This window comes from Brachypodium distachyon, chromosome 1, assembly GCF_000005505.3.
Source record: "Brachypodium distachyon strain Bd21 chromosome 1, Brachypodium_distachyon_v3.0, whole genome shotgun sequence".
In the NCBI taxonomy this organism is placed as follows: domain Eukaryota; kingdom Viridiplantae; phylum Streptophyta; class Magnoliopsida; order Poales; family Poaceae; genus Brachypodium; species Brachypodium distachyon.
Window position 1 is genome coordinate 22429231 of NC_016131.3, and position 23096 is coordinate 22452326.

At 42.8% G+C, this 23096-nt stretch overlaps 2 protein-coding genes and 1 pseudogene across 2 annotated transcripts; 2 read left to right on the forward strand and 1 right to left on the reverse strand.

Annotated features, from left to right (window-relative positions):
• The first annotated feature begins 994 nt into the window (after window positions 1-994).
• LOC100827730 lies at window positions 995-10201 on the forward strand (annotated as a pseudogene).
• A 1019-nt stretch (window positions 10202-11220) lies between these two features.
• On the forward strand, window positions 11221-18958 carry LOC100821683 (protein RFT1 homolog). The gene is made up of 14 exons (XM_010239947.3): window positions 11221-11517; window positions 11617-11696; window positions 12337-12431; window positions 13571-13722; window positions 14163-14314; window positions 14991-15109; window positions 15220-15383; window positions 15704-15778; window positions 16796-16867; window positions 17037-17174; window positions 17808-17963; window positions 18055-18107; window positions 18190-18362; window positions 18450-18958. Exons 1-14 carry the CDS (start codon window positions 11403-11405, stop codon window positions 18517-18519), a joined length of 1614 nt encoding a protein of 537 aa, XP_010238249.1. The 5' UTR covers window positions 11221-11402; the 3' UTR covers window positions 18520-18958.
• A 278-nt stretch (window positions 18959-19236) lies between these two features.
• On the reverse strand, window positions 19237-20517 carry LOC100828041 (cyclin-P4-1). The gene has a single exon (XM_003560149.4). It carries the CDS (start codon window positions 20404-20406, stop codon window positions 19762-19764), a length of 645 nt encoding a protein of 214 aa, XP_003560197.1. The 5' UTR covers window positions 20407-20517; the 3' UTR covers window positions 19237-19761.
• Between the last annotated feature and the right edge of the window lie 2579 nt (window positions 20518-23096).

Consider the following 23096-nt stretch of genomic DNA (forward strand, 5'->3'; position numbering starts at 1 on the left):
TTGCGGTCGAGCCGAATCGGCTGCTCATACTTTCTTATTCTATCAGTTTGCCCGCGATGTTTGGAGTGATATTAAGCAAGAGTTTGGGCTGCACCTTCAGAGAAAAGGTTTTTTGAGCTGCAAAGCTTGGGTCTTTGACTTCCTAGCTCGCTCTTCACCTCGTCAATGCACTGCTCTTACTACTGTTATGTGGCATCTGTGGGAGAACCGCAACTCAATTCGTAATGGAGATCCTATGAGGCATCCACACTCTGTAGCTTTGCAGGCTATGGCCTATATTGATATGATTGAGCTGCATCTTTTTCATCCACTGGCTGTGCGGGCGACCACTGAACTTGCACCTCGCTGGTCACCTCCTCCGGTTGGTTCTATGTATATCAATGTTGATGCTGCCTTGTTTTCTTCCTCCAGGCAGATGGGAGTTGGTGTCGTCATCCGAAATCATTTGGGCGAATGTGTTGCAGCTTGTAGTGAGCTGATTCCAAATGTCGTGGTTCCGGAACTTGCTGAAGCGTTTGCTATTCGCCGGGCTCTCTCTCTAGCTGGGGAAGAAGGCTATGCTAATCTCATTGTTGCGTCAGATTGTCTTTCACTGGTGCAGCGGCTGACGGCGTCAACGCTGGATCGGAGTGCCGTGGGAGTGGTGATTCAAGACATCTTGTTCCTGGCGTCTACTTGCACCTCTATTAGTTTTAAACATGTTTCTCGTTCTTGTAATCATGTGGCACATGTATTAGCTCGCTCTGCGGACCAGCTTGTATCTTCTGTTTCCAGATTTGATACCCCGGATTGTATTCGGGAAACTTTGTATGACGATGTGCCGTGATCAATAAAGTGCCATATTCCCTTAAAAAAAATTTTAGAAACAACCCACTGTTTTAGAAAGGAGTGCCGGGCCGCACCTCGCGCGGGACGGTGGATTACCGATATTGCCCTCGATGCAGCGTACTGTTTCTCCGATCTACCCCCTCGGTTCTTCTTCCCCCACAAGCTTTCTCCTCTGTGTGAACCGCAACCCCTCCCAAAACCCCCACCCCACTACGCTTCCTCCTCTCGAGCTCTCCGCAGCGCAGCGTAGCGCCTCGTCCTCCCCATCTCCGCGCGAGAATGTTCTACTCGCACCAGCTCCTCGCGCGGAAGGCGCCGCTCGGCCAGATATGGTGCGTCTCCTCCATCATCGCCCCGTTACCTTTACGCCGATTTCGCGTTTTTCCTCCCCCCCCCCCCCGTTGCTTCGCAATGCGTTTGATTCCGAGTTTTTCCTCTTCTTCGGATGCTTTTGCTCCGAATGCGTGTTCCGTGGTTGCTTCGATTCGGCTACTGACCGACTGACGCCTTCCGATTCCCGTGTGACACGCAGGATGGCGGCGACGCTCCACGCGAAGATCAACCGCAAGCGGCTCGACAAGCTCACATCATCAAAATCTGGTGAGCGAAATTTTCTCTACCCGATTCGAGCGATTTCTCTACGGACTCGCGGTTTCCCCACCTTGAGTTTTTTTTTGCGTCTGTGGTCTCTGGTGTATGTAGCGAGGAGATTCTGAACCCGTCGGTGCCCATGGCTCTCAGGCTCTCCGGGATCCTCATGGGTGAGTCGAATTTTGCTCCATTTCCGGTGGGAATTTTTTTGGGGATTGTTTTCTTTGTTTCATGTGTGTGTTTGGGTTGCGTGATGAACAGGTGGTGTGGTGATCGTGTACGAGAGGAAGGTGAAGCTTCTCTACGGTAAGTTGCTTCCTGCCTTTCTCGCTGATTGCTGCACTTCTTTTTGTTGAATTTTTTAGGTTCTTATCGTCCCAAATTGTGTGCTCTCTTTCTCGCAGATGATGTGTCCCGGCTTCTGGTAACTTATGAGTCCGAGTTTTGCCCAATTCTTTCTTGACGCTGCCTGATCCATTCGCTTATACTTGGTAATTTGGTTCGAGTCATGCTCGCACTAATTTCTTCTGCAGGTTGATATCAATGAGGCATGGCGGATCAGGCCGGTCGTGGACCACACGGTCCTCCCAAAGGGCAAAGCCCAAGCCAGGTATGTTGCTCTGTCCATGCCTTTTTAGAAGTTTCTGGATGCTGGTGCTTGGGTTGGTATTATGTGCCTCTTCCATTTGGGAGAGACTTGGGGCTTTGTGCTGTTGTTGGCAATGTTCAGGAATGCGCAACTGGTAGCTGCTCGCTCGGCTTGGGAGTAGCGATTATTTGGTGAATCGGTCTATTAACTGGATTAATCGGTAGATTAAATAGGTACATGACAATATATTGCCAACATATATCTAGTTTTTATGTATTATACCATGCTCCCAGCTATGTAACATACTAAAATATCTCTAGGCATAGTCGCATCACAAGCACAACAAAGTACTAGCAAACTAAACCAACAAACAACACATCACAGTAAGCAAGCAAAATAAGTTCGTAAGTCCTTATGGTAGGTTATAGGTTGATGATAAGATTCAATGTCATCATCCTCTTTGGTTGCCATCATCTGACTCGAAATCAATGTCATCCTCCATATCCATCCCATGATCAGATTCATTATCATCATCAGAAACAAATTCTTTAACTTCATGGAACTCTTGCACTCCTACTAAGCTCCATAGCTTTGGTTGCCCCCATTGTTTCATCAATGATATTCTGTGATAGCCCCACTATGGGATCAATCTCCTCATCAATGTTGCACCTTGACATATCCAATCTTGTGCTTGCAATGCATCTTCACCGAGAAGAACGTCACTAGAAGAGGACAACTTCTTTCTTTTATCGATCATTCTTCCATTGAATTGGACATAAACTAGATTGTCCCTTTGGACCACACCTAGTTTATTTCTCTCTTTGCATCTATCTACAAAGTGCAGAGGGGAGCCTGGTTAGAATTTTTTGCGAGAAGTAAGAATGTTCAGATTTGACTAACTGATTGAGATTGACTAAGAGTTACTACTGGAGTTATTTCTTCAACTTCATGGAACTCTTGCACTCCTATGAGTACCATTTAAAAAATGCTCCAATTTCTTTCACATCTGGATGAACTTGTGGTCAAGTTGAGTATCCGTATGGCCATTTGTTGCAATGCAGGAGTTTGTAATCCATAAGTTGACCACTACTTAGCTACAATTTGAAAAAAGAGAAGTAATATGCAACCAGCCATAATTTCAGAAATGCTATTAATAATATTTTTGCTTCGAGAACAAGCTTACCGGCATCGAAATTGTCATTGCTAATTGCTTTCATGGCAGCCACCTTCCCAAACATGGCATTCTTCTTCTTAAACATGGTGAAGTCAATGTGAAGCACTACATTTTGCATGCTGTCATCATCATAATAAAATGTCTCCATGACTTCCATAAACGCAGCCACTATCACTAACATCCTTAAAGATGCTTGAGTCAGCATAACTATATTTGGGATTCAACATGTATGCGGCCATGTGTAATGGAGAATCCAGCCTCCCTCTCATCTTGGTATCCATGGCATTAGTGATCACCAAGTAAGTCTTTTTCTGAATTTTCAACAGAAACCATGATTTCCTTTCCTTTTTTTTTGCACTTATTAGTTCTCCATACATAGAGGCAATGGATGGTCCATCACTATCAGCCAACCGAAGCACCTTCACCAATGGTTCAAAAACCTCGCATTGCAACATAGAACTTATACAAATATGAGAAAACAACCCTAACATAGAACATATACAAGTATGATAAAACATCCCCACAATAATCCATATACAAGTGTGAGAAAACAGCATGAACATATACAAGTATGATAAAACAGCCTCAACATCGAATATATTCAAGTATGAGAAAACAGCCCCAACATAGAACATGCCTTGATGGAAAGGGAGACACTTTTCCAAAATCCCCAACTCATTATTGTGGCATTAGCTGACTTTCCTTTCTTTGTTCGTGTGTGCTTGCATGCTTCCCATTCATCACTGCAAACCATTCCCCTTAGTTCTTCTTAGAAACCAAACTTTGCAAGTTAAGAAATGCCGAAGCAAATCTTGTCACTCCTGGTCTAACAATGTCTCTTCAGACGGGAATGTAATAAACTAATCATTGCAGATCTGAGGGCTATGTGCTACTGAGAAATAATGCTATCCTTAGAGGGGATTTTATCACCTTAAAAAACTGATAATGTTTCTTAGCATCCCATCATGTTCAAAGGAGAGACTCTTGCTGCTGCGCATCGCCCTTCCATCACCTGTGAAAGCTGGTTAGCACTCCATATGTGATATGTAACATCTTGCCACTGCGCCATGGTCATCAAGCTCAGCTAAAGAGTTTCACTCTCTTTGTTAGCTCTTTCACTGCCCGGACACATGTTCTGTTTACTTTTGTAAAAATTGCCTGGGATGGGTACAAAATGCTAGCATAGAGAATGATATGTTTGTGAGATTAAGAAAGCAGCGTGTCACGTTTATCTGAAAGTGCTACTTCTTGCAGGTACAAAGCAGTAACACTGCCGGAGAACATGATGGATATGGAGGTGGAACAGCCCATGCTTTTCTCGGATACTAATACTGCCAGGTTCCGGGGAATGGTAGTCCTTCCCATCTATGTATTCTGGAATTTGAAAACTCTGATTAAATGCATACAAAGTAACCTAAGATCATACTTATAAGCTATAACCACATCCATGGGATCTTATGTCTCCTGAATTTTCTGTACTCATCTTATTGAAATCTCTGCATTTGCAGAGCCTGGATGATTTGGGTGAACAATATTTTAATGTCAACCTTGATGATGATGACTTCTCCCGTGCTGAGCATCATCACCAAGGTATTTTGTTTCTGTTCTTGGGAATAATTGTGCTTTGTGGTTTCTTAAGAGCTCCTTTGTTTAACTCTAGTTTCTTATCTCAGCTGAGGCAGTCAACATTACCCTGGTCGATAATTTTGAGTCTGGGCTTGCCGAAACTGATGTCTTCAATCGTTTCGAGAGGTAAAGCAAAGTTACATTCTTGTTTAAGTTTATCATTCTGATATCTTGTTGTTGTGTTCTTTTAATTTTGGTGGCCAGCACCGATTTCATTGTGGAATAGTATCTTGTCACCAGATTTGACATAGCAAATGATGACACCACGGTCAACATTACTCCCGATGAACACCCACAGGCTCCAAGTACACTTGCTCCCTCTCCACCTAGGCAGGAAGACCCTCCTCAACAACAAGAACAGCATTATGCTGCCCCATCCCCTAACCAAGAAGAACCTCAACTAGGTAAAATCAAGCACATGCTTTAGTCTATTTGATGCTATCATAGGAAATGGGTTATCATCTTTTAAAATTGTAGAATATTTTGTTTTGATGTGATATACACTATTTTTCATCTCTGAGCCTGCGACAAATTCACCATGTTATTTCAGTTTAGGGAAAGTCCTATCCATATTTCTTTCAATGTGCCCTTTGTGCTATGTTTCTTCAGGGATAGTAGAAGTTTATGGTTCTGTGGGACAGCTAAAGATCTGCAGTAACCATACCATATTATGACTATTTGGTCAAGTAGCCAAGAGATTATTTTCACTCAATCTGCCCACTGCCTTTGTAAATGGCCAAATGAATGTTGTAGGACCATATATTGTGGATTAAGCGGATAGGTAATGTACTAGCGTTTGCAGCAGAGTTCACTATAGTTTTTTTCGGCAATTTCATGAAAGAAACATTGTGTATTTGCCACCATTCACTCTAGTCTCTAGTTTATAACTGATCATTACTTGCAACAACTATAATACTAAATAGGAAAATAAACTGTATTTGAACCTTCTAATTGATAAGGCACAATTTGCATGTAATTTCTCCTTTTTGATAGTTTCTTTGTCTGTTGGCTAGTTACTTGATATATTAGAAGTTGCAATACTGGGCACAGTTCGGCTATATCTATACTATACAGCAAGTATCTTACTGCAATCTCCGACAACTGCAGGGGATCCATCAAAGGATCAAGAGGAGCAGAAGATGAAGGTCTGTATGATTTATCCAATGAATAATTAACTTTAGGTGAAACTCTTAGAAGGAAAAGGAGTTCGATGTTGTTTACCTGAGAACGCTTTTCGTAATACAGGAAAGACAGCCAAATAGACCGTCAAAGAGGAAAGCACGTGGGAAGGGCCTCCAAGTGACTATGGACAACCAGACAATGATCCCAGGGAATATATATCAGACATGGTTGAAGGACCCATTAAGCTTCATCTCCAAAAGGCGTAGAGTCAGCAGCGTATGTTGATCTTGTATTGCTCAAATACATATTTTCTTGTAGTTCCGAAGTGATGCATTTTACTTACAAAACCAATGTTTTGTTGTTTAATGCTTGCAGAAAATTAATCTTATCAAGGCAATCAAGATAGGTGACCTCATGGAACTGCCCCCGGTTGCTCTAATATCTTACTTGGAGAAGTCACCCTTAGAATTATATTATCCGAAGCAGCTTATGCAGCTCTGGAAGGAATGTACTGAAGTCAAATCCACAAAAGCCTCATCTCCAGGTCACTATAAAACTTCATTCTGTGAATAGACTGCAAAGTTTTAACTTGCTAAGTGCTAATTTGAAGCTGCACACTGTTTCATAAAGGAGGGAAATTGCCGTCATCACAAGAACAGCAGCCGAGAAATTCACCACCTCAGGTTATTCCAGAGCTTTTATGTTTTTTTTGGGGGAAAAACTGACATGCTTCCATACTGAATTTATTACTCCCTCCGTGCCGAAAAGATTGGCACGGCGGTCTTTTTGCTAAAAGGCCCTTGCAATTTCTTTGAATCCACGCGCGGTACTTGTCTTGAAATATGCGAACCCCCTCATTTCTCTTAGCTCCCCTCCCCGCAGCTCACAGAAGCCACGCTCCGCCTCCCCTCCTGCACCAGCTCGCAGACGCCTCCCCTCCCCTACCAGCTCGCAGACGCCGCCCATCCCCTAGCCCCTACCAGCTCGCCTCTCCGCGCCTCCCCTCCCCTGCACTGCTCTCGTTCTTCCCTTCCTGCTCTGCTCCCCTAGCCAAGAATCGCCGGATCCGGTGGTGCGCGGCGGGGCCGGATGGCCGGATCCGGGGGCGGAAACGACGAATCCGGCTGCGGCGCGGCGGGATCTGGTGACGGAGACGACGAATCCGGCGGCGATGAGGGTGGATCCGGGGACGGCGCGGCCGGATCCGGTGGTGGAGACGACGAACCTGGCGGTGGCGAGGGCTGATCCGGGGGCGGCGCGGCCGGATCTGGTGGTGGAGACGACGGACCTGGCGGCGGCGAGGACGGTCTCTTCCATCAATATTTTGAAGTTGTTGGACTTAATTGCAAATGTGACTTGTGAAGGCCACTGCGCCAATCTTTTTAGCATTTACCTCATAAGTAATTCACTTGCAGCCTCAAGGAGAATATCAGGGTGAAATGGGAGCTCAACCGATGGACTTCACAGATTGCATTGAAAAGGTCAGAGGAAACAAGAGTGGTGAATATGAAAGGGTTGATGATGCTCTGCATGGTGACCATAGTGTTACACCTGGAAGTCCTGGTAAGTTAGGAAAAGAAGTTCGAGTTGTGCTTATTTAGCCACTAGATGACATCAACCCTACTGCAGGGCTAAGTTGCAGGTCTGCTTCAAGCTCTGGTGGCTCTGGAAGAGGGGCATTTGTGCCATTGGACCCAGAAATACAATTTCATTCCGGCGGTGGAAGGTAACTGTTGATATTAATAGTTACCTGTGGCCGTTTTTTGTTGGTTTTTTAAGGAACAGATCACCATTCCATTACGACACTAGGCTGGACATGTCGCCAGCTACAGATTTTTTACGAAAGCAGGGAATTCGCCAAACCACATTTCATAGTGGTTGGCTTCCATAAGTACACCATGCGCAGCACCATTACACATCCTTGGACAATTAACAACACTTGCATCATGGTAACCAGGACGAAGATAAATCTAATTTCCCCAAAAATGGCTCCCAAGGAGGCTAGGTCATAATCTTCGGAATTGACAGCTTGCTTCAGTGCCACTGAATCAGTTTCAAGAATCACATTTTGGCAACCCATTTGAGAAGCTATGACCGCTGCTTTAGCATTGCTAAAAATCGCTCCCAAGGAGTCTCCATGCTTGTCTAGCAAGCATTGCTAGATTAAAGGAGTGAAGATCTCTAAACCCCAGTCCTCCAATCCTTTTTGGTTTTGAGAGCTTACCGCAAGTAACCCAGTGTATCTGTCCTGAATATGCTTCATACTTCTCCAGGATACTATTTACTTCTTGGGCATTGTTTGAATTTGTCTCTTGAAGTAAAAGAGTCATGCGCATAGAGTAAATGATTAACACTTGGTGCACCCCTGCAGATTTTGACTCCCTTCAGCTTTGCTTTCCTCTCTGCATCATTTAACATGGCTGAGAAACCTTCTGCAGGCTGGCTTCAAGCCCGCCGTAGTTTCCTTCAAAAAGAAACCTTCTGCACATATTAAGAACAGTTACGGGGACAGGGGTCTCCTTGACGCAAGCCTCTTTGAGGGATAATAACATCTGTGGCATTCCCATTTACTTTAATTTGATATCAAACCGAAGTGATGCACTTCAGGATTAATTCAATCCAACCCTATCAAAGCCAGTTTAATCATCATGTCATGCAAAAATTTCCGCTCCACTTTGTCATAGGCTTTGCTAGTGTCCAGTTTCAGAGCAGCGCAGCCTGCTGATCCGCTTCTTTTCCTCTTAGTTGTATACTTGTATAGCTAATTGACTAAGTAATCTCCTTGTTTTGAAAAAAAATAAGTCGGTAATCTAAGTTAGTTCTCTTTATACTAGATCTTCCATCTGTTTCTATGCTCTGAAGTCCAGAAAATGTTAGAGCTGTCTCATTGATGGGGTGTTCGGAAAATGGAAAACTCCAAATCATTGATGTTAACCATAATAAGTGTCAGCTTCCTATGGTTCTTTATGTCCTGTTTAGTTTCTTAGTATAACTGTCTGAGAGCTATTGAACAGGTCCAAGAGGAGGCAGCATTCATCTGGAAGAAGCTTGGGGAACCTTGATCCAGTTGAAGAGGAATACCCACTGGAGCAAGAAGTGAAGGGCTTCAAGCTGAGAAGGCTTTCAGATATTGGACCAACACCTGGTTGATTGCATTTCTGACTTCATATCCTCATTTTAAACTGTTATATACGGATATGTATACTGCTTCATGTTTCCTTCACGCAAATAGCAGTAACAGTTAAATTTTGTTTCAGAGCTTCTGGAAGAAACTGAACCGACTCAGACTCCATATCACAAGCAACCCAGTCCTACCGACCAGGTCACTGAATCAATACACTCGTAAGTATGCCGAGTGGATTGCTGATAGTTCCTGGGTGACATAAGTTTGACTGAGGGACTACAAGTTGACGCTAGACTTAAATTCATGCAGGTATCTTAAGCTACACTTTGATGCCCCAGATGCCCCGCTATCTGAATCGCTTAGTCAGTTAACTTATGCGATGACTACAGCAAGAGCTGCCCGACTATTCTATCAAATGTGTGGTATGTGATACTCTACATTGGCAATAGTTGTAAATACATCGTGCAAATACTAGAGTAATTAAGAAATCAACAGTCTTATCCCATGATGTTACATTTGCTTTGTTGGCTTATTTGATTATTCATAGTTTGATGGACCATAAATACAAATGATACACATCACAGGCCATGCTTGCTTGTTTTCTCATTATGCTGGTTTATAGTATCATAGCATGTTAACTCAGCGTGGTGTAAAAGGAAGAAAAATAAATATGTCATAGCATGAAAACTGGGGAACACTGCTCGATAGTATTGACAAAAGAAGCATGACCGCTAGGATGTTCACTGCAATCCTTCGTATGGACGTGTTTCGACTTGTTGTTCACTGAAGATTCTATTTTGTGCAGTTTTAGCAACTCTGGACCGCATCAAGGTTACACAGGTCGAACCGTACCGAGCCATCCTGATCTCGAGAGGGCTAAATATGTGATATCCCTAATGTTAACACCCGGAAGAATTAGAGCCTTTTACATATCTCGTGTTCATATATCTATAGTGTTTACAGTTGCACAGGAAGTATTGTAGGTCATTACTTATGTCTGTTGATGAGAAGCAAGTGGTGGTGGTGCTGTGTTTAAGCTGGTACTAGTTTTGTGCGAGTTCTGGAAAAAATTGTAAGCTATGCTCAGGGGATATATTGTACCGAAGCTTTGTTCGATCCGTAAATTTCAGCTCATATGACTTGACTACTGTCCGCCCCTTTTTACAAAACTCTACTGTACTGAAGCAAGGATTTGATTATTATACGATGAATTGCCCAGTACTTCCCACAGATGGATTCTGCAAGACCTCTTCGACGGGGCGCCGCACCGCGACGAGGCCTCCTACTCCGCGCTCCTCGCGGGCCATGCCTCTTGCCGCAAGAACCCCTGTAACAACACTTGCATGTTACCAAGTCTGCACATACACACACAAAAAGAAGTTCCTTTGGACGTAGTGCGCGACACTGATCCGACACGGCGGAGACCAGACAAGGAGCCCTGGCTCTCCCAGATGGCAAACTAGATCTTGACCAAGGCTGGTTTGTTGGCCTATGCTGACTCCTCTAATGGCAATACAGGATAGAAGGTGAGACCTTCTCTTTCTTCTCTGCTGGACCTAATCCGGTTCAGATGATGACTGCACCGCACAGTCTGTAGTGCACTAGTGCGTCTGTTTCATGCCAGCTTTGCTGAATTAATTAGCTGGTATATCAGATCGTCTAGTCTATCTGCTATTTTTTCACCACTGCAACAAATTAGGACAGAACGCTCCTTTGAGTTGAGCTCATCCTTGCCCACGACAAGCAAAGCCTCCTCGAGACAAGTCACTATCAGCTCGGTTTAGCAACAAAAGTATTACCCAAGAGACCACGCCACTCATCAAATCTTACGTACGGGTGGATGATCTGAGAAGAAGAAGCTAAGCAGCGCGGGGCAAGCGGTGCTGGTCGATCAGTTGCTTTTTGTTGTCCAAAACTTCCGTGGCTAGATATTAGTGGGGGGATGATGCTGACAACATAGGAATGCACCGGAGAAAATGGGCAGGCATTGCTATATTGGCTAGACATGCTGACAAGATATTGGCGGGGTGGTCAAACTGGATACTCCTCCCCCTAACACCGTCAAAGCAAACACATGGATGCAACTTTCTCTGCTAATGACCTGAATGGAGCTACGTACGGGAGTTGCATTGCTCGCTCGACTCTAGTGGCGTTCTCCTTAGCATTTTTTTCTTATCTCCGAATGAATGAGAAAGCTCTCTGTTCTGGAAAAAAAAGTGACTAGGCAATTCATTCCCGTGCGCACAATCCAGATCTAACGGCTGGAAGGCCGGCCAATCGGCTACTGAGAGCCAATATTAAACCCGAAGCAGGCGCCCCAGCAAATTGTCGCCGCCGCTGCACCCGCGATGACGGCCATGGCACTGCTCTCCGGCGGCGTGGAGGCTGCCGCTGCTGCGGCCACCCTTCAGCCCGACGCCGCTGCAGGAGCCGCGGTGATGGGCGTCTTCAAGTACAACTTCGGTGCGCCTTCCTTTTCCACCTCATCTGGTCGAGGGTTACTTCAGGGGTGCTTGGTTTTGGGGATCTAAAGCGCAATTCCTTCACGCGTGTGCTTCGCAGCGGCGCAGTTCCTCTCGAGGGTGATCCCCTTCCTGTACAACGGCTGGTTCGTGCGCCAGCTCAGCGCCGACGACTGCGCGGTGCGGATCTCCCCTGCTACTCACTTTTTTTAGTTCAGTGCAGTGTGAGCTATCGATTTGTGCTGAAACGCATTGAGGATTTCGCTATGATATGGTGTTGCTTCCGTGATGGTGTTTGGTTCAGTGGCTTCGTGTCATTTGGAGTTGTTTCCATGATGGAAGTTAGCGCTTCTGAGTTTGAATGTGGATAGAGAATTCAATTGTTTGGAGCTGGTGGTTTTTGTGTGAAGGTTAACAGTAGTGCGCCCTCCTGTGGGTTTTATTCTTCGTTATGTGTGATGGTGTCCTCAATTCATGCGTGCAGTTTTAAATTCTCGCAATTTTATGGTTGGGATTAGGAGTGGAAAAGTTGGAATTAGATGCGTGGGATCTGTGTAAAGTCCTCATGATTCAGTAAACAGGACCAGCAATGTATAATCTGGTCAAATCGATGTGTTTGAATCAATAATTTATACCACAAGGATTTAGAAAAGGAAAACTGGCTGGTCTTTAGCCGGTTTTCTCTGAGAACCCAGGACCCTACACATTTTGTAGAGAATGAAGAAGGTTTACTCAAAACCTTGCTTCTACTTTTCTGTCTGTTTCTTGTTATTGAAATTATCTACTGGAAGTGTAAATTATTTTGTCATTTATCTGGCAGGCATACGCATTGCAGCTTCCTCTTTTCATCAATTGTGTCTTATTTGTAAGCCGGGAGGGGTTTCGGCGTGCATGTTTGCGGAATGATTCTGAGAGGTATTACAAATTCAAAAAAACTTTAGGCGGAGTTCCTGAATCAATTCAAGTGTTGTAGACCATATACTGACATGCATTCTATTTTAAGGCTCATCCCTGTACTGTGATTACTTAGCACTACTGCAGTTATATACAATACACAGAAAATGTTCACTTCAAGATTTTCTTTGTCAGAATGACCATAAGAGAAGGAAAGACAAGAGAAAAATCATAGTAAAGGTTGATGCCACAATTGCCCAGTAAAGTAAGAAAGGTGGGTTTGAAATTATTAGCTGAAGATCGTAACTTTTGTTGTGGAACAGCATAGAGCCTGAAAATAGCTAAGATCCAGCACCCATGGTGGACCTTGCATTGTTGGGCCTCCTAGCTTCGTCCAAAAGGGACAACCGAGAGTTCTTATATTTTATAGAATCCACCTAGAATTTCAATGTGGGACTAAGGCATCATCACTACACACATTAGGCCTCTCCAAATTTGAAGTGGCCTAATGTGTGTAATGGTGGTGTGTCCTATGTTGAGAGTTTGAAGTGACTAGTGCTAGCATGTAATGCTTGAGAGTCTAAACGTGTAAGCCCAAGTGAGTTGCTACGTATACCTGGCAGCTGGGGTGTATGAAATTTGTGCCCTTTGATGTTATAACTTCATTTTCTTTCTTTATTTCCCCATCTCTAGTCAACAGTATTTGGTACCGCACTTTTTGTATGTTCTCCAAGCAATAGTGCTTGGTATCATATTTGTCATAGGCTATCTTCATCAAATTGAAGTGGGGTACTTGTGGAAAGTAATCTTGTGTTCTTATTTTGAATGATCCCATGCTGCATTCTTATTTTGAATGTTTGTGATGATGTGTTGCTATATGAACATAAAGCTTTAAAAAATAACATGAGAACCTGTATTTGGGGCAGAATTACATAATTACACTGGCCAAATTACTGCAAGCAATTTTTTGCCATCCCATCATATTGAGCAAATGATGCACGAATCACTGGTTCCCTGCTCATTGCAGTTTGCGTACACTATTGGAATTTCTGTCAGTTCCGAATACATGAAAATAAGGATAATTTGCTCGTCTTGTAATGCTTTTCCTAATACTGATTGGAATATACTTTTTGAATTATGACTTAATTCTTATGATACAGTGGTGACACGCTAAGTGATGAAGAGATACTAAAGGTAGCTTGGATGATCATCCCATTTGGGCTGTTAATTACTTTCTTTAGTACTCTATTTGTGTTGAGGGTAAAAAAACTGAAGATATCTGACCCTTACGCAAAAGCTACAATAATCATTGGTAAGTCTTCTATTAAGTGTTAACCAAATTTCTCTAACTATATTTGAATAGTTGTCCTGAGCATTATTTGACATTATTCCAGGATAATTCTTGAGAGTGAATTAATCAGTTAGTTGGTTCAGTTTGATTGAGTAGGACGAAATAATTGGCCACATTAAATTTTTCGACTTACTGAAATATTATGTCTTATATGCAAATGTTGAACATCTGGCTCTTGATCTCTAGAACAAAAACAAGATGTGGATTTCATGCTGTTATGCTTATGCAGCTTAGCTTGATTGTTTATTTTGTTCAAACTTCATTTGGTTGGATTTGAACATGTGCACAGGCTTTGTCTTTCCAGTATTCATGCTATTATTCCTACCCTAGAGGGCCTTCTTCCTTCAACTTGTCCACTTTCCTCATCTTCAAAGCTAACATATTTATCTTAAAAATGGCAGGATTTGCTTGTATGTTGGAGCTACTGGCAGAACCTTTGTATATTCTTTCCCAAACAAAGAAATATTACACAATAAGAGTGTATACCGAACCTGCAGCCACTCTGCTACGTTGCCTGACAACTTTTATCTTCATAAAAGGACATATTAAAGTGGTAATAGCACATTAGCCTTTTACTGTATTGACTTTTTGTTATACTCAGTTGACTCGGAGTCGGTCACCGTATGAATTTTGCTACCCAGTTTATCAATGGCATAAAATGGAACACACATTGTTTACAGCTGATGTTGAGGGAGCATATTGTATGCATGCAATCTCTTTGCGACCCAACTAGCAAAAGTTACTGAAAATTCAGGAAAAGTGCAACCTTGGTACACCCATCTTTATGATTATGCTTCCAAATTTTGTGGCAATTAACAATCCACGTCATTTTAATATCTAATTTGTACTGTATGCCGTGTTATTTTGGTTGCCAGGGATAATAATTTGTATACCCTCCATTGGAAAGTTAGAAGGTTTTAACTACTATAAGTTCATATCTGTGTGTGGTGAGTTAAGAAATACAATTGCCCTAACCCTAATTATCTGGATCGGAAAACATTTGGCAACTTGACTTCTTTATTCTAAATTGTACGCATCCATCTTATGCCCGTCTTGAAAATAATAGAGCTTTGCAGGACAAGCAATATAAGTTGTGCTGATTGACATATCCAATTAATATATTTTCTGGTACTTTCATTCACGCATCGGTTGATGCTTTCCTTTGTCGTTCTTGTTGTACTGCATTTGTTACTCAATAGAGTACTAAAATAGTGAAAACAAATTTGCAGGAAAAGCTGGTTGTATTTGCTTTATCTCAGGTTGTCTATGCAGGCTGCATTTTCATCGGATATTGGGCATATTTTCTTTTATTTGCTAATATCAGAATGCTCGATCTCCTTCCATTCAGGTTTCTTCTTTATCTGTCTTTATTTATATTATTTTTATTATATCATTGGGCTTGATTCTCAGAAGTTTAGTTATATTTCCTCATTGATTCTGAAATGTGTAACTTGCCAGGTTGTCAACCCTAATGGTCTATGATAAACAGTTATTGCACATGTGCATGTTGTTTACAGGCCAGACTTTCAGGAAATTGGTCCTCCAAGAAGGCGAGAAATTTGTTCTTGTTTGGTTTGATACTCCATATAACCAGGCTGCATATGGTCTCGTGCATAAATTAGGCAAGTATGCCAAGCACCTTCAATTTGAACTGCCAAAAACTTGTATCGCCTAACATTGCAGTGGGCAGAAATTATTATTTACCTCCGCAGGTTTGTATGTGAGAATTTGCCACTCAATGTGTTACTGACATGTTGGTTCCCGGGTCACATGTCAATAATACTCTTAGTAGCATATCCTCAAGTGAACCTCTTTATAGTGGAAAATGACATGTGGGCCTCAATGTAGACTTCCAATAGTTCCTCAAGTGCACCACTTTGCCTTGGAATAGTGTTGAATTTTCCTTGCATCTGTGGGTGATTTCTGTTCTATTTATTTGCAGGGAGTCTGGTTGTTAGGATAGTTTTCCTGCCATTTGAGGAGAGTTCTTATGCTACATTCGCCCAACTGGCATCAGGTTGTTCTTTTGCACTAATTTAAAATTTCATTTTACTATGACAGCTAAGTTAGGATTGCTTAGTGAGTTAGTTCATGCATTAGACCTGAAAGATCGAACCTCATGCATTCACATGATTGGGGTTTTCTGCTGTGGATAATTCTGTCTGAAGTTTGCCGGCATAACATGTCTTGAATTGGTTATTAAATTAAAGTGAATGTATGTTGTGCCGGTGTCTGACCAAGCAAAGTATTTTTTTTCTGTTGGAATATATTTTTGCCAGCTAATTTTCTATGTTCTTCGGATGTTACTGCTTATGCATCGGCCACCAGTCTTATGGATTTTCTGCACACTTTCAGCATGTTGCCGATTGTTCGATATTTATATTGCTATTGCCTAGTCCCCAGGATGTAAACCTAAAACCTCTAACAACTACGGAGTACCATGGATTATTGTATTCTTGACCGGGAACTGCCGGAGCCATACTTATATTAAACGAAATATAAACTATCATGGATATTATTGTATTGCTAGGATAGGCATTGCTGCCAATTTTATAACCAAAACAAGAGTACATTAAGCATATTGGCACAATTCCTGTTTATATGCTGCTGCTGTCCAGTGTGTTGCTTTACAATTTGGATTAATTTTATATCTGCCACTGCAATTCTTGTGAATCCGAAAAATGCCTCCAATTCTCATCTTTCGAAAAATGCCAATGTAGTGGCATCTTTTGACCCATTGTAGTGGTATTTTTCGAAGAATCTGCAGATTCGCGATGACATTTTTCGAAAGATAAAAATTGCAGCGGCATATATCAAATTAACCCTTTCAATTTTTAGATTTGACAATTCCTACACTCCTAGCCATTGAAAATATAAGTTTTGGTGTAGTTTATGTGCCTACTCTCCAATAACTTGCCTTTCCAATTAAGATTTGACCAGCATCAGAATTCTCAGCAATATGACCCAAACCGTTGTGCATATATCTTTGCGTATTATCTATCTGAAAGAGATAATGATGGAGCTTTATCCGCAGGACAAACTCCCCAGAATATATCCAATCTGGAAGCTTCTTTGCTTGGAGCCCTTAAGCTTATTTTGCTGATAGGTATGCTATTCAATGCCAAATGCTGTGATGTTTATGTTTGTGCATTTTATCTACTCCCAGAAGCAAGCAATTGAGTCACATGTTATCTTTGTAGTAAACATCTCTTAGTTCTTCTGGTATATTAAATACATCAACAACCCTTGAACATGATCATGCTCTAACTATGCAGGTCTTGTGGTCATTTCTTTTGGTCCAAGTTATTCATACACCCTTCTGAATCTACTGTATGGGGCAAGATATAGTGATGGCGAAGCTACAGTTGTCCTCCGTTACTATTGTTTTTACATCATCTGCTTAGCAATGAACGGTTTGTATTTAGTACTCCTATCTAGCAGTTCTGCGTAGTATCATTCTATATTACAGTGTTTTATCTTTATAAAGAAATTTAAATTGCTGAACAGTAATTCTGGGTGGGAACTGGTCGAATTGGATGTTTAACTTTGACAATTTGAAACTGTCTGGTAGAAAACCTGTACCTGCTGGGAACTGGTACCTCTGGGTCAAGTAGTTGCAAATACAGAATTTGAAACACTGGGCATAAATAGCAGCCCTCAATTTTCCCCTTGTATTGTTAAATTGTGTGTTATGTTATTATCCATATAGCACACTAATCAGGGTAACGTATTATCCAACTAAATATGAGCGGTGGTTCTAATTTCTTTCCAGTCATGTAGTTCTAGTAAAGTTCAACCAACTTTATGACTTGACCTTGAAAGCAGAACACCAATATAGCTGGAAGAAAAGATCTTTACTTGAATGGAAAGCCAATTATGAACAAGAAACATGCTTGTGGTGTTGCTTGATTGTTTGCTATAACTGGACTATGTTGTCTTTTGATAACAATGTGCATAGTAACTAGGTTCTACATGAGTGACACGTTCAATTAATTTCCTCTAGACAAGCATGAAATTGTGCCAATTATGTCCTTCTATACTTTCAGGCACGTCTGAAGCTTTCCTTCATTCCGTAGCAAATGAAATCCAGCTTAAGCAGTCGAACGATATGTTGCTCCTCTTTTCAGCAATTTATACTGTTCTAAATATTGTTCTGATCAAATCTGCTGGAGCTGTCGGGTTGATTGCTGCAAATTCTGTCAGTATCCTTTGGATAATAACTCCCATCCTTGTTTTCTTCAAAATTAATATTTCTCTAGAAGAACATCCTTTGTGTCTTAACTGTCTCTAAAGATATGCTACTGCGGATCACATATTCTGGAGTATTCATCAAAAGCTATTTCAAGGTAAGGTTTTGCTAATGTTCCACCCTGTGTCTTTTCCAAGGGTGATACTTTCAACAAAAATACCCAATGATTTCTTTTACAGGGCTCATTCTCGTTCCGCCGCTGCTTGCCAGCGGGCTGGGGCGTTTTGCTCATTTCTGGTCTGACCACTGCTTTCTCCGAGAGATTTTTTCTGAATAGAAATAGGTTTAAGCAGACCCTCCCTGTTCACATGGCTATAGGCATCATGTGCCTGGGCTTCTCGTCGCTTGAAATGTAAGCACTACATCACTACACAAGGATGCACTCGCTCTGTTTAGTTGTTTTTATTAATCATCCTGACACGGTTTGTTTCTTGATCAGATACCGTGGTGAAAAGCAATTCTTGATGAGCATCGTGAAATCGTTGAAGGGCCACGACAAACATGCTTGATTTGCATAGCAGTCGTGGCCCACCCTCTGGGAGTATATTTGCCCCATATATGTAAATTGATGTTCCCAGACAACATACAATCCAGTATATATACATGCACACCGACTAGACAAGCGAAGAAAGCAAGCTGGACCCAGCAGCTGGAGAGGCTTCTGAAAGCATAGATAAAATTGGCTTCACTGCACTCTGTAATGAAAGTTGTTGGGACAAGCTTTTGAGGTGCCAGAAAGTATAAATTGGTTTTGTAGATAGGTAACTTATTTGACTACGGGCTGTCAAAAATAATTTGTTTGACTACGGACTTATTATGCCTAAATTGTGGCATGACTTTGTTGTGCCAGTCAGGTGCTCAGGTTTTCATACCTAGATTGTAATGCACGACTTTACCAGAATGGTTTATCTACATAGGTCCATGCACAAGCTAAGCTTTTCAGAGACCTGCTCTTGAGGGGAACGATTGTGAAATCCCAACATATTATTCATTTTACGAAACTCTGATTTAGCAGTTAACTGACTTAAAATTATTCATCTGCTGTTCATGATCAGATGATGGATAATTCTGAATCCCTACATCAGCCATTAGTTGCTAGAAAAGTCTACATAATTGCATCCATGTTCAACCGACCAAAAGAAAACCAACACACAAAATTGCATATATCCAGTACAAGAATTCCCCATTTCAGATAGATTAATTAACAGAAGAGATAGCAAAAGAGAGGCGGCTACGAATGACCATAAAAAATATTATTACTCTACTACTTTCTTATAACTTGAAATATTACATAAGATCTAGTCATAGGACTCTTGTACTGGATATTGTTCCGTAAGAGTACTAGAAGACTAGAATTACAACTGTTTCAAGCAAAAATTTACCGAAGACCTAAGCTAGGAACTTAAAACTAAGACCTAAACTGAAACTTTCGGGCTCAAATCTTGCCGTTCTTCATTTCCGGCTTTCTTTATTCTTCCAACTAAGCGAGCAAATTAAACCTAACACCTCTCAGGCTCCCATTCCCAGTTCAAAGTAGCCTGCAGAGAAAAGATAAAAAGAATAACCAATAATGCAATGCGAGAACTAATTATAAGGAATGATGCAAGCGACATGAAGAAATGGAATCCAAATCGAAATCCTTGAAAGTACCCTGCAGAGAAAAGATAGAAGATTAACCAATAATGCAATGCGAGAACTAATTATACGGAATGATGCATATGACAGGAAGAAATGGAATCCAAATCGAAATCCTAAGATGCCATGGCAGGCTTCTGGCAGGCTTGGACGTTGCGGGCCTTGTCCCCTTCTCTGGTGGAAGTTGACTTCCTCTTCCTGCCGCCGCAGCATCCGCCAGCCATCGGGCCGCGCTCCAGGTGACCGCAATACCGCAGGAACTGTTCCTCGGTGACGAGGAGGCGGTAGTCGATGGCACGGAGGAACGACACCTCCAGCCCGGCGAATTCACTCGCCAGGATTCGTTGGTTAGAACATACCGGGATCACCTTGGGGCTGTTGGGGGCGTAGTTGGGGCTGGAGAACTTGGCGGCGAGGAGGAGCGCGACGGAGACGAGGCGGTGCGCCGTGGCCGGCTCGACGAGGAGCCCCGCCTCGCGCGCGGTGCGGCTGCGGACGAACCGCGCCAAGTAAACGGCCGCCAGGACGAAGATGACGCTCTCGCAGTGTAGGTTGCGCTGGATGCGCTCCAGGTAGTCGGCGATCGCGACGGTTGGGGTGTCGCCGCCGCGGAAAGCCAGGATGAGGTTGTTCTTGGAGGGCAAGGAGGCGGCGGAGGCGAAGTGGCGAGACTCGGCCTCGACGAGCGCGGCGAAGAGGCGGAGCGCGCGAGGGTTCCCCTTGTCGTCGCGGTCCAAGACGACGGAGTCGGCGGCCGCCATGGCGACGGGAGCTAGGGTTTCGGGATTCGAGGGAGCTAGTCGCAGGAGGCGGGATCGTGGGAAGTGGGTTCAGATACGGATACGTAGATTTTACGCGTATTGAACAGCTAAGATGCCGCGTATGTTCCACGCTACGCGTATACGAGAACCGTATAGGTCGGTTCAAGGCCGAGCCCAAGTGCGCATCTTTGCTGCCGGCCCAAACAGGCTGCAGACCGTTTTGCAGCCCAATTCGATCAAAGTAGGACGGTTGGATCCATGGATCGACTCAACGGACGAGCATATTTGCTCTAAAAAGGTTTCGCCAAAGAAACTACTGGGCGACGTGTGCACCATATTTTAACGTGCGGCGCCCGTTAAGGTGAAGGGCAACCCGTTAAGCGCGCGAGCGGGCGGTTATCTGCGGGCGCGGGCGCGACAGCGCGTCCGCGACCGGACGAATGCGCGGGAGCGAGCAGGAAAAAGCGTTACCACACGCTGGGCCGGCAGAGGCATGTGGCCCACCCATACCGAAAAAGATCCGGTTAAAACACGTACAACCTTCCCCACGTATCGATCAGGCCATCTTCTGTCAGACAACACGTGCAGCCGCAGAAAAAGAAAACACCCCCGTACATTAACCCCTAGATTTTCCATGCCAAAAATTGTAGAGCAAAAAAAACCAATATAGACCACAACTATTTACAACCCCGCATCACACATCAGTACATCACCCTCTCACATGGATCAGTACACATACGATAAAACCAGGTTAATTGTTTTAACTTATCATGTTAATTGCTACGCCCTCCGTTTGATATTTTTTGTCGAAATATTACATGTATCCAGACGTTTTTTAAAATTCATTTTTGGACAAATTTGAGACAAGAATATGAAACGGAGGTAGTACTACTTACCAGGTCAAATGTTTCTACTTATTAGGTCAAATGTTCTTGCTTAACAAGTTAATGGTGCTTACTCATTAGGTCAAATGTTCGAACTTATCAAGTTAATCGTGACTACTTATCAGGTTAATTGCCCTACTTATAAGGTTAGTTGTTCCTGCCTACCGGATTAAATGCGCATGCTTATCAGGTTAACCGTACATGCTTATTAGGTTAACCGTTATTACTTACCAGATTAAATGCGCATATTTATCATATTAATCGTTCCCACTTAACAGGTTAAATGCGCATATTGACCAGGTTAACTGTTCTTGCTTATCAGGTTAATTGTGTATACCTACCGGGTTAATTGTACACGCTTAACAGATTATTTACGTCTAGGTTGTTAATTTGTCCATCGATCTTAAATTCTCACATTTGCCGGTTATTAATCTGTCAATCGATCTTAAATCCCTATGTTTAATCCGGTCGACAAGAGCAAAAACTGAGAGAAAAAATATGTGTATTTCATAGGACGAAAGTCCATTACATCCACGACCAAAAGCGCAAACAACACAACAACTCTAGGCATGCCTTGTTAAGTGGTAGCGCCGCCGCTACAATGAACACCATGCTTCTCCTTTACCATGTGCATCTCTCTAATTAGCTTGATTGACAACAGAACATATATGTATTGACGTGATATGTAAAATTAGTCCATTTGACTTTGGCACACGTTGGTTAGATTTTTTTCCTTCTAAAACAACAAGTATTTCTAGACATGACTATACCATGACTGATTATCCGCACATGCATATCCACGCATACTTGTTAAGTTGACAATGTCTACTTACTAGATTAATTACGGATACTTATCTGGTCAATTGTGCTTATTTACCAAGTTAATTGGGGATGCTTACCAGGTTAATCGGGATCCTTACCAAGTCAATTGTGCGTACTTACCAAATTAATTGGAGATACCTATCAGGTTAATTATGCCTACTTATCAATTTAATTAGGGATACTTATCAGGTCAACCGTGCCTACTTACCTGATTGGATTAATCGTGCATACTTACCAGGTTGCAAGGAAATAGTTACCAGGGTAACCGTGCATGCTTACCGGATTAACCGTGCATATTTATTACCACGTTAATTACGGATACTTACCGTGTTAATTGTGCATACTTATCAGGTTAACTATGCATGTTTACCAGGTTAATTTAGAAAACTTAACGGGTTAACCGTGCCCACTTGTCAGGTCAAACGATATTGAACAAAATCGAGTTATAATTGTTGGCATGAGACAAGTTCACTTGATGGAACATGGATGCTAACAAATACTCGTCTTAATGACCAAACGCACGAGTAAACACACTTCATGGAACAAAACACTCTAATGAAAGCATGTAGTAAAATCACATTGGCTTATATGGTGGATCATGTGGCATATAGAGAGAACCATGGACTCGAAGATATCGGAACACAGGAGAACGTCAGATATATGGTATTGAAGATATCGGAACATAGTAGGACGACAGATGTATGGTATCAGAAGGCCCGGCGCAGGTGAAAGTGATGTGGCATCATCGTAGGCATAGTTGTAGTGCATAAGCTCTTGAACGCCTTTGAGTAGCTCGTCGGTCCGCATGTCATCGGCGTGTCGTACTCACCGCTGCAGCAGTACCTCGCGCTACCATAGGCGTTGCGCGCCCTCTTGCGCACGCGTGCGCAGCAGCATAGGTGATGCCGGAGGCGAGGGAGAAACTGGACTGGGCCTGTGGCAGTGAGGCGGCGCCGTTCAGAGCGCGCCCAGAAGAACGACAGC